This window comes from Equus caballus, chromosome 10 (assembly GCF_041296265.1).
Source record: "Equus caballus isolate H_3958 breed thoroughbred chromosome 10, TB-T2T, whole genome shotgun sequence".
NCBI classification, from domain to species: Eukaryota; Metazoa; Chordata; class Mammalia; order Perissodactyla; family Equidae; genus Equus; species Equus caballus.
The window spans coordinates 6,222,846-6,234,383 of record NC_091693.1 but is presented as its reverse complement, the minus strand read 5'-3'; the positions used below and the strand labels follow the sequence as shown (position 1 = coordinate 6,234,383).

The 11,538-nt window shown below is 61.3% G+C and overlaps 1 protein-coding gene across 1 annotated transcript; it reads right to left on the bottom strand.

Annotated features, from left to right (window-relative positions):
* Positions 1-631: 631 nt before the first annotated feature.
* Positions 632-9,257, bottom strand: SCN1B (sodium voltage-gated channel beta subunit 1). The gene is made up of 6 exons (XM_003362226.4): positions 8,870-9,257; positions 7,070-7,236; positions 6,101-6,341; positions 1,876-2,017; positions 1,349-1,420; positions 632-1,261 (listed from the first exon to the last, which is right to left on the bottom strand). The coding sequence occupies exons 1-5, from the start codon at positions 8,907-8,909 to the stop codon at positions 1,354-1,356; spliced, it is 657 nt and encodes a 218-aa protein (XP_003362274.1). The 5' UTR covers positions 8,910-9,257; the 3' UTR covers positions 632-1,261; positions 1,349-1,353.
* Positions 9,258-11,538: the final 2,281 nt, after the last annotated feature.

Below are 11,538 nucleotides of genomic sequence, written 5' to 3'. Positions count from 1 at the left end.
GCCGGAAGTGTCCGGAGGCAGACCCACACTGTCCCACCGGCAGCCAAGAGTGACGCACGTCAGGCCCCAGGACCAGACAGATGCCCAGACACTGGGGTCACCAGCAGACACCTGCCCGTGGACAGCCATGCACCCAGAGTCAGAGCACAGCTGCTCCCCAGACAGGCTGTCCCACACAGCTGCCCCAGGCACCCTCCCCTCAGAGCCCCATGCTGCTCAGCCGGGATCCCCATCTCTCCTCCGCTCTCCACTCGCAGCCCTCTCTCTCCTTCCCTCTCCCTCTCCGCAGCTGCCACCTCTGCAGAGAGACCTGCACTGCTGGGAAGACAGCAAACACCCAAACTCCTGCCTGCCGCTCTTCTCTCCATAGCCCCCCAACCCCCATCCTGGCCTGGGCGCCTCTTCTCCCTCTGGCTCCCTCCCTACTCACAGTCGCTCTCAGCTAATGATCCCCCCGACTCTGAGGCTAACCAAGTCTGAGCAGCTGCCAGCGCTGGGCCCCCACCGGTTCCTTCCCCATTCTCATCTCCTAGCGTGTGCGGCGGGTGGTGGAGGGTCCCCAGGAAAACTGAAACGCCTGGATGTGGGGAGGCGCGTAGAGGGTGACTCGGCTCACCAGACAGACTTCCAATCAAGTCCAAGAATCTTTATTCCATGAACAAAACTATTTGTGTCAAGAGAGACGAGGCTGAATGGGCCCTTTCTAAGTGGCCACACTCCAAGGCTGGTGAGAGAGGGCGGGTTGAGCTGGGGCAGGAGTGCATCACAGGAGAGGGGACCCCAGGTCCAGCCAGAGGAAGCAGGAGGAGAAGTGCCGCTGGGGGTCAGAGTGGCTCCCAGAACCCGCTGCCCCAAGCTGTTCTGGCCCATCACCACCCCCTCTGGGCAGGGAGGGGGCAGGGAGGGGCTGGGCCCCAGTAGTGCGTGTCTGAAGCGGCCAATGTGTGCAAATCAGCAAGAAGGGGGGTGAGGGGCCGCTGCCCCCACCTCACCGCCCCCCCCAACAGGCAGCAGAAGCAGGGCGGGGGCAGCGGCAGTATTGCTTTACCCATCATGCATGGCGCGGGTGGGCGATGGGGCGGGAGAAAGAAGGCTGCATTGGGGTGTCAGCCAAGCCCCCTGCCCCCTCCCACCCCGGAGGCTCCGTTGGCAGGTCTCTGAGGCTTGTGGAGGCCCAGGAATGGCCCACCCCCATTGGGGGCAGGCTGTGCCCGGGTGTTTCCCAGTAGGGCTGGCTCTTCCTTGAGGTGAAGCCCAGGGCCTGAAGGTGAGGGAGAGACAGGGCATCAGGGACCGAGGGGGCTGACACCGCCCGGGCCCCCGGGCCCTGCCCACCCACCCACCTTACCAGGGCTATTCGGCCACCTGGACGCCCGTACAGTTCTCTTTGCTTTCTGAGGTGATGGCCAGGTACTCCGAGCTGTGGGGGCAAAGGCCAGGTGTACAGGTGACCCATCACCAGTCCGGCCCACCCCAGCAGACTGAAGAGGGTGGAGGTCTGTGCCCCAGGTGCTCAGGGCTCCGGAGTTAGAGGAGGGGGCTGCGGGCTAGACTCCTAGAGACCCACAGGAAGTCCTGGGTCTGAGGCAGGAGGGAAGCGGGGGCTCAGACGCCCAGGTCCCAGGGGAGAAAGGGGTTAGGGCCCTGGATTCCTATAGCTTTGGGGAGAAGGATGCTGGGCTGAACCACGGCCCCGAGAGAAGTGGGGGCTGAGTCTGAGGGAGGAGGGGGGTTGGACCTGACGGCAGCCATATTTGTCTCTGACGACAGGGACGGCGCACTGGGTTGCCCCCAGCCCCCTCCCCACTCCGCTCAGGCTCCCCTGGGGGAGTCCCGGGTGCCTGGGTCACCTCCCTCACCCCCACCGCCACTCACGCGTTCTCCTGTGCGGCGGCCTCCGTGGCGGCCGCGATCTTCTTGTAGCAGTACACCATCTCCGCCACGAGCCAGATGGTCAGCACCACGATGAGCACGTACATCATGATCTCCGACACGATGGACGCCATGTCTCTGTTGGCTGCGGGGCCAGGCACAGTCAGGCGGCTGCCGAGCCCAGGCTGGGGGAGCCAGCGCAGCCTGAGCGTGCTTCCAGCTTGTGGTTGAGCTTGGGCAAGTGTCTGGGCCTCCCCGGGCCCATGGGACCCATGCAGCTTCCCCGGGGCCATTGTTATTGCTGTGATTCTAAATAAACAGCCTTGGGTGGGCCTTGGGGTCACCCTCCTCATGCCTCCCTGTGTGACTCGGGGGTCATCTCTGTCACTCAGGTGGCTGCAGGTCCCCCAGATCTATAGTTCTGCCACCCAAGGGCTCAGGTTCCAATCCTGGCTCTTGCCAGCTGTGTGGCCTTGGGCAAGTGACTCAGCCTCTCTGGCTCTCAGTTTCCCCATCTGTTAGAAGTTGATAATCACAATATCTCCTTCATGGGAGTGTCATGAGAATGACATAAGCTTTAAAGATCCTTAGACTAGCACCTGACATAAATAGCATTCAATCAATGTTTGCTATTATTAATATTACTATTACTGTTATTGTTGGGGCTGTACAACGTGGAAGAGCAGGGGCGCTGGGGCGAATTGGCCAGGGTTCGAATCCTGGCTCTGCCTCTTACTAGCTGTGTGACCTTAGGCAAATGACTCTACCTCTCTGGGCCTTGATTCCCCCTCTGCAAAATGGGGAAGATAATACTCATGGCCTCTCACAGGGCTGCTGGGAAAAGGAAGCGAGTTAACATCCACAAGGCTCGGCAGCGCAAGCCATCAGCACCAAGCGGCGGGGCGGAACCCCCAGCCTCCGGGCCGCGCGGCCCCTCTCACTGCCAGCTTCCTTTCATTGAGCCTCAATTTAAACTGCAAAAGACGCGATTCAGCCAGAGGACCAGAGCGCAAGGCCACCCGGGCGTCGCGCCGGCTGTCGCAGGTCCGCCTCGCATGCCGGCTCCCTTCCCAGTCGGCCGGATCTGCTTTTCCCCGCGGTGCGCGCGCGTCCTCCCGCCCTGTGCGCGGCCACTTTCTGCGGCCCCTGCCCCCGCGCAGGTGGCACCCGGGCTTTCTGCGCCAGAGTGAGGGAGGTGCGCGCTGGATGCTTCTCCCTGCTTCCCTGCAGGAGGGGCCGGGACGGATTCCACGCCTCATTCATTCACTCGTCCATTCATTCATTCGTTCACCCCTTCCTTGCCTCCAAAGCTGTCCTGAACGTGACCTCTGGGCCAGGCTCTGTGCTTCACCCCAGCGTCTCTATCTGAGCATCTCCCCGACTCTTCCAAACCACCCCAGGATAGAGACGTCCTGGCTTCGCGCTCAGCTGCCCTCAGGAAGACACTGAGTTGGCTACAAGTGGATAAAGTCACCTCACTGGAATTCTCGGTCTTGCTCCTGGGACTGAACGCCCAAAGGAATTTGGTAACCTGGAATCTCCGGCTCTTCCAATTAGATTAGGACAGTGACGGCACGGGTCTGTAACCCGTTTTCCAGACAAGGACATTGAGGCCCAGAGTGGGGAAGGTGCTGGGCCAAGGATGCACAGCCAGGATTGGACTCAGGGCCAGGGTTCAGCCCCGAGTGCAGGTGACTGCAGCGTCCGAGCTGCTCTGCAGAGCTTGCACAGCCAGAGACTCAGCGATAGCGGCCGGGGATCCAGCGCAGCCTCCACCAACCCACACAGACACCCGGGGTGGCTGTCATTCTCCCTTACAGATGAGGGACCCAGGCAGAGCGTCACACAGAGGGTCAGAGGCACCTGCTGTGGGGAGACCTTCAATTTCTTCAAACATCCCCAACCTCCTAAGAGCTCTACCCACCACCCACAAGGGTAGCCCCCAGGTCCCACGCCCCAGCCACACCCCTGGGGCCGGCTTTCAGACATTTTCCACTCACACCGACGACATCCCAAGCAGAATCAGCCCTTTCATCCCCGCCTGCCAGCCCTACTCCTGGTTGGGGGACCCCGGTGCTTCCTACCGTCTTCTGACCCCGCCAGGGCGGAGGGGGTCTCACCACCAACCCCCACTGCCCCTCCTTTGGAAATGACTCGGTTCATTCCCTGGGGGTTACTACCAGGAGGCGGGCGATCCAGGCTGACAGGGAACGCTGAAACCACAGTCTGATGGGGGGGTCATAATAAAAAAGATGATAGGCGGCCGGCAACGCTAACCAGACAATAATACGAAAGGAGTACTGCAGTGTGATGGGTAATGTTAAAAATACTACAGCATGATGGGCAATGATGAACATATTATAACATAACAAGAAAAATTTTAAAATACTACAATATAATTCATAGTATTTTAAGATACTATAGCATGGTGGGTAATGATAAAAATATGGTAGTATGGTGAGTAATGTTAAAAATACTCTAGTATGATGGGTTAGGATAAAAATACTGTCGTGTGTTTGGTAATGTTAATATACTGTAGAGTATGATATAAAATACTGTACTCTCATGCATGCAATACTGCAATCTGGTGGCAGGTAACGCTGGGGCCGCAGGCTGCGGGAAGACCACAGAAGGGCTCCGTGTCGTGGTAAATGCTGCTGAGAGCACACGCTCTGGGAGGGGGTGTAACATGCAGATAACGTGGAAGGAGAGGCTCCACCGGGTCCCCATGCCTCAGCCGCTGCCTCCACCACGAGATGAGGGCCATTCTGAGCAAGGGCCCAGCCACAAGATGGAAAGAACCTGGCTGCCCGAGGGCATCGCGGATCCCCGCCCTCCGCACCCCTCACCTAGCACTGATTTGGGAGACCGGACTGACAGATTTTGTTAAGCTGCGGAATTTGGGGGCGCCTTTGTTACAGCAATTCCACTCCCCCACCCGACTCACGCGGGCGGGGCTGCATCTGCTGTGTCTGGGGGTGGCCGCCCACCCAGCATCGGCACCTACACCGAGGAGTCGCTCAGACTGTCTCCTGCGTCGAATTCCGCTGGATCACTTTGACAATAAACGTAAAAATGCTAATTATAAAAAGAAACCCGCAGGCTCTGGCTGACAAGGGAGCAGTGAATCGTGCTGAGAACAGACACAGGAGTCACAGGCTTGACGGGTTCACGTCCAGGTCCCACTCTGCGACCTTGACCACACCATCTAACCTGCCCGAGCCCAGCCCTCCCCACCTGTAGGACAGGGACAGTGAGAGCCCTGCCCGGAGGACTCTCAAGGAGGACTCCACGTAAGGCGCTGGGCTGGCACCCATCCTGGGGAAAGGAAAGACCCTGTGTGTTGCCCATGACGATGCGTGTGCGCCACGGGCCCCACGGGACACACCTGCCCTGGGTCTTTGCTGCCCAAGGTCAGGGATATCTCCCTGACTCTGAGCCAATGGCTGTAGGGCCCTGGAAAATTCCAGTTTATCGCCATCTGAAGATGGTTCAGAGAACAGGTTGAGGCAGCTGAAGCCAAAACGATGAAAAGTTTCCAAAGCACCTTAGATGCTGGCTGCTCAGCGTGGCCCAGCCCTGCAGCATGGCCTCACCTGCAAGCTCGTCAGAAGGGGGATCCTGGGCCACCCAGGTCTGCTGAGTCAGACTGCACCTCAGCAAGCCTCCAGGGTGCTCCGTGTGCACAGCAGAATTTAGGAGCACCGCTATGGGTGACGCACTCATCTCTCCCCTGCCGCGGGACAGAGAGAGGTGGGGCTCTGGCTACTCGGCCACCAGAACCACCAGCATCCATCGCCCCGCGTACTGAGGTCCCACTGTGAGCCAGACATGCGCCAGGAGCTGACATCCAGCAAACTGCCCGATGCTCATAACCTTCCCAGGACAGGAGAAGGGTTCAAACAACACCCTGAGACGTTTCATCCTGTTTTCTACAGGGCAACCCTTTGGCCCAGAGACAGAAAGACACCTGCCGGAGGTCACACAGCACAAGGGGCAGAGCTGAGTTCTGCACCCAGAACTTCCACAGGAGAGGCCCACTGTGACCTCTCCGGGGTTAGAGAGAAAGAGAGGCCAGAGCTGGAGCTGGGGAAGGAGGTGCGGCTCCCCCCGCCACCATGGACGGTCGGCCCAGGCGTGGAGCCAGCCTGTCCTCTCCCTGCCATCTGTCCCTCCATCTGGCCGCCGGTGGGCAACAGGGATGAGGGGGCAGCAGGGCCCGACTCACCCTTGTCCACCACCTCGAGGTGGATCTTTTTGACAACGCTGGTGTTGTGCTCGTAGTTGTCGAAGAAGAGCAGGCGGTAGACGTGGCACTGGTAGTCACCCGAGTGGTTGTAGGTGACGTTGGTGATGAAGATGGACAGGTCCTGCAGGTCCTTGGTGCCCCGGCTTCCGTTCCACACCACACGGCCCTCGAAGCGCTCGTCCTCCTCCAGCTGCAGCACCTCGTTCTCATAGCGCAGGATCTGGGGGCGGCGAGCAGGGGTCACCACCTGCGCCCCCTCCCCGCCCACCCCTCTGTGCTGTCCCTCGCCCTGACACACAGAGGGACAAGCGTGGGGACTCGGGCCCCATGGATTCAGGCAGGGAGGGTCTGGAGGGCCGGGATCCTGCCTGGGTCTGCCCGGGCCCCTGACTGTGCCCCTCGCCCTGAGACCACACACGCGCACGTCCCTCAGTCACCCTCCCGGTGCCCGTCCAGCCGTCCTGGCCCCCACTCTCTATAGCTTGTCCCCGGCCACCAGGCACCCTCCTCGGCAGGGACAGAGGCAGCCTGACCCCAGCTGCTGCAGACCCCTGTTCTCCAGCAGCCCCTCAAAGCTCATGGCGCCCCCGCAGACGTAACTCAAAACACACAGAGTGCACGGGAGGTCCAGCGGGTGCTATGTGCTCCCAGGACAACTGTCCAAGACATTTCTGCTGGTTCTACATAATTCCGACGGCATTTATTCTGTGCCAGCCATGTGCCAGGTACATCAACTCACTCCGTTCAGAGTGAGCTGAGCTGGAGACCACGGCCGCCCCATCGTTACAGAGGAGGGCGCTGAGGCTCAGAGAGGCTCCGCCACTGGCCCGAGGTCACCAGCGGGTCAAGGGGGAGCCAGTCATCGATACCAGCACATTACTGAAAACAAACAAGCCCTCCTGGCAGCCAGCCCCGGTCCACACGGACGCCCACCCCCGCCCCACGTACCTTGACGAACTCCTGGGTGCCCTTCTGGCGGAAGGTCCACTCTGTAAAGGTCTCCGCGGTGGTCTCGCTGCGCCGCTTGCAGGAGATGCACAGAATCTTGAAGGTCATCCCGTACACGGCCTCGGTCTCCGAGTCCACCTCCACACAGCCCGCCCAGGCTGACGACACTGTGGGGACAGGCCGCGCAGGGGCACCCGTCACTCGGGGCAACGCCACATTTGCCGGTTGTCGGCTCTCCGGGCCCCCACAAATCATCTGTTTCCCCTCAATAATGATCAGGAAGGGACAGAACTGGACACCAAACCTGGCCCTGCCAGGTGCTGCGTCCCCTTGGCAAGGCCCTCATGTTCTCTGAGCCTCAGTTTCCCTCTGTGAACAGTGAGGGCAATGATCGTCTTTGCTTCTGGAGGTTGCTGGGCAGATTCCATAAGTTAGGTAAGGCCCCGGGGGGCCCGGTCCACAGGAGGCCCCCAACCAACAGGCTGTCAATGCTGTCAGTAACTCAGGGTCTGTCACCCGAGCACCCCACCTTCAGGGTCCCTGCCCAGGCGACTGCAGCATCCAGGTGGTGGGACTAGACTTCCAGCTGCATTAGAAGTTCAAGGCGGCAGTTATTTCCACCATTACTGCTCTGCACACCCCGCCAGCCCCAGACACATGTGCCGGGAGAAGGCAGGGCCTCAGAGGGGCAGATGGGCCCTGGAACCAGGGCAGACCCACACTCAGCCCTGCTCCCCAGTCCCACAAGCTCCTGTGTCATCCCCGCTTCCGCAAGTTCTCCTGCCTCCTTGTCCTCCCGCCCCCAGGCTCCCTGACCTCCAGGCCCCTATCCCACCTCCTATCAGCTTCTCAAAACTCCTTCCTGCCTCAGGGCCTTTGCACCCCTACTGGATTCCAACCCCTTTGGGTCCCTCCTCCACATTTTTACCTGCCACCTCCTTCCTGCCCCCTCGAGCGCTAACTGCTAATGCATGTGTCTCCAGCTCCAGTTCTGGGTCTTTTTCTGCGTCCCTGAATCTCTTCCTCTATTAATCTTGGGGCTTCTTGTCCTCCTCTGCTCTTTCCACCTCCTTGAGTGCCTCTGTTTCCCCTTCTTTCTCTCTCTTAAGGGGCTCTCTGAAGGTCCCACCACTTTGTGTCCTCTTTCCAGGCTCAGACAGCCTCTCCCATCTCTCTCCACCTTTCCCTGTCCCTTTAAAACTCCATCTCTCCCCGTGTCTGCCCGTGTCTCCACTTCTTTCTGCCTCTTAAGTTTCTCTCTCTCCACCACTCAGATTCTTAACTCTCCTCAGTCTCTCTTGGGCAGCTCTGCATCCCTCGCTCTGTCTCTGTTTCTCTTTATTCTCATGACCCCATCCTCCCAACATAGCACTCCGGAGTACTGTGAGTCCTTCTGTCTCTCGCCCCATCTCTCCCGTCTCCATCTCTCTCTGTCTCTCAGTCTCTCTCGTCTCCGTCTCCGGGCGCCGCCTTCCCCCCACCCCCTCCCGCCGCTGTAGGTGTCACATTGCAGCCTGCGGGGCTCCGGGAGCAGCTGACTCCGCGTTTCCTCGCCCCCGGCTGGGCGCCCGCAGCCGCGAAACTGTGCCAGCCGGGCCCCCGCCCGCTCTTGCCCACCCGCACCTCCACCGCCCTCCCTAACCCCGCTCCCCGCGCGCACAACTTCTGAAGCGGACTTAGCCGGGCCGGGAGATGGGCCGGGGGTGGCCTTCGCCCCGCCGTCCGGCCCCAGAGCGCGAATCCCGCCGCCCGCCCAGTGCCCCGCTGTGGCCCCGCCGCGCGCGCCCCCCGCGCACTCACCCAGTGCCGCGCCGACCACGAAGGCCAGCAGCGTCCCCATGGCTGCGCTGCGCACGCTGCGCCCCGCTCCCGGGCCGCCGGTATTGATAGCGGGGCGAGAGGCGGCGGGACCCGGCGGCGGTTAGAATGTCCCCGGGAGCGCGCGGGCGCAGCAGCTGCGGCTCTGGGACCGGCGAGGGGGGAGGAGGGGGGGCGCGGCCCCCCCGCTCCGGTTACCGCCGGGGGCCCAGCCCCGGGGCCCGGCGTCCGGGCATCCCCGCCGCGCGGGCGGCCGCTGCTCGGGCTGCTGCGCTGGGGAGCTCCGCGGGCGCATCCGCCAGGCGCGCGGACCCCGGCCCGGCTCCGGCTCCCGCTCGGGCGCGCTGCGGCGCGGGCCGCGGTCTCCTGCGCACTGCAGCGGCGGCGGCGGCGGCGGCGGCCTGCGGGGAGGAGGGAGAGGCAGAGGGAGGGGGCGGGGTGAATCACCGCGGGGGGAGGGCGCGGCCGCCCAGCCTTTGCCGCAGCGGCCCGGCAGGCGCCCGCTGCACCGGCCTCTCCCGGTGGCGCAGGGACCGCGGCTTCTGGGCATGGGGCGGATGGTCTGGGCGTCCGACCCCTCCAGGCTCTGGGAACCCCCAGAGTTGGAGTCTGAGACAGGTCACCCCCGAAGTCACAAGAAGGCTTTGAGGGCGATTTGGGGGCAGGGCTTCCGCCTTCAAATTATGGAGGTCATCCTCATGGGATGGAGGGGGACTTGGCTGAGACCTCTAAGTGACCTCCCCCTCAGATCCCCGGCATCCGGGCTTGGACGTCACGGTGCGGGACCCCAAGTAGGCATGAGGGGTCTGTTCGGCTGGGGCTACGGATGATACTCCGGACCCCACCCAAGCAGGAGGTGCAGCCAGATCCCGCCCGCCGAGAGGCTGCTCTGGGGTTTGCGGGTGCCACGTTTCTGGAGGAGCGCCCTCCCCTCTGTCTCCGAGGTCGTCTTCTACCCTCCCCCCAACTCCAGTGTGTCCAGGCCCCTGCTGTCCCACAGGCCGAGCTCATCCCCGCCTGGGGGCCTTGGTCCCTCCTCCCCCAGGTGAACAAAAGGCTCACTGCCTGGCCTCCTGCCGTTCTTGGTTCCAGTGCACCTTTGTCAGGGCTTCTGTCCATCCCCGGGGCACTGCCTCCCCGCCCCTCAGCTGACCTCCTTTACTCGTTTCCGGTGTTTCTTCCACAGCAGTGTCCCTACCTGACATCCTCTTCTTCCTTTCCATAGCCCCGGTCACTGCCTGTCTCTCCAGCACCGCACCCCCCCCCCCCCCAACAATCTCCTCCAGGGTCGACTTCATCCTGGGCACCGTGTCTCCAGCACCGTGACCTGTGCCCGCACATTGGAGGCCTCAGTAAATGTGTTGAATGTATAAATAAATGTCAAGGCTGGAGCCCTTGCAATACACCAGATCCACTTCTCCCTCCCAAACATGGGCAGCAAGGTCTACTATCATCCCTTTTACAGAAGAGGAAACTGAGGCAGAGTCATGCCCTGGCCTCGGGTGGGTCTGGAATCCTGCCCCAGCAACGGCAGGTGGGCTGTCCTGTCAGTGGATTCTGCCAAATGGAGAGGATGGGGTGGCAGCTCTGGGCTGTCAGGACCAGGGTGAGTGAGACTTCTGGCTGGGGGGTCGCTGCTCAGGTCTCGGCCACCAGTTCTGGGTGGGGTGAAGTCCCAGAATACCCCTGGCCTAGCCCTGCTGGGCAAGAGGAACCAGCATGTGTGGCAGGCCCAGGGCAGAGGGACAGGAAGCCAGGGACACCGGACACCTTTGTGGTCTGGGCATCTGTGCCAGCACCTCCTGGGCTGTGAAATTCCCTTGCAGAAAATAACCCTCTTGCTATCCCAAGCCCTCCCCCGGCAGCGGGTGGAAGGCAGAGGCATAGCCAGGACCTGACTTGGGCACCAGGCAGGGCTGCCTCCTGCCAGCCCTATACGCTGGGGTTTGCTGAGCACCTGCTGTGGGCGTGGCACCATTCTAAGCACTTTACTGATATTAACTCATTCAATTCCTCCTACAAGGTGGGTATTACCATGACGCTCATTTTACAGGTATGGGAAACTGAGGCTCAGAGTGGGTAACTTGCCATGACCACACAGCTAGAGGACAGGAGAGGCTGGCTCTGCCACTGGTGGTCCATCCTGCCCCTACCCACCGAGCCCTCTGCCCCAAGCCTTCAGTGAAGATGCTTCCAGCCTGGCTGGCACACGTCGAAGGTCTCTCTCTGCCCCTTGCTCACTCTGCAAGCCGCACACGGGGTGAGGGAGACAGATCTGGCTTCTACCTGGACAGAGACTTTGCCTCTCCACCCATCTCCTCCTCGGTAAGACAGCCTCAACCTGGAGGTGTCCTCTGGGGGTCCTGAAGGGCACAGGGCCCTGCAACTGAATGTGGAGACACCAGGGCCAGGCCTGTCATTTGCGCCTCCCTGCTGAGTGGCATCAGGCATGTAACTCTGTCTCCATGTCACAGAGCTACCGTGAGAATTCAATGAATCTCAGACCTCAGCCCAGAGCCTGGGGCGCACTCGGCGCCCACTACTTGAGTTACCTTCTTCCCCTCAATTTTTCTATGATAAGAGTAACATTTATTGAATACTTACTCCAAGCCAGGGCCTGTTAAGTAGCCACGTTTATTAACTCCTTGAAC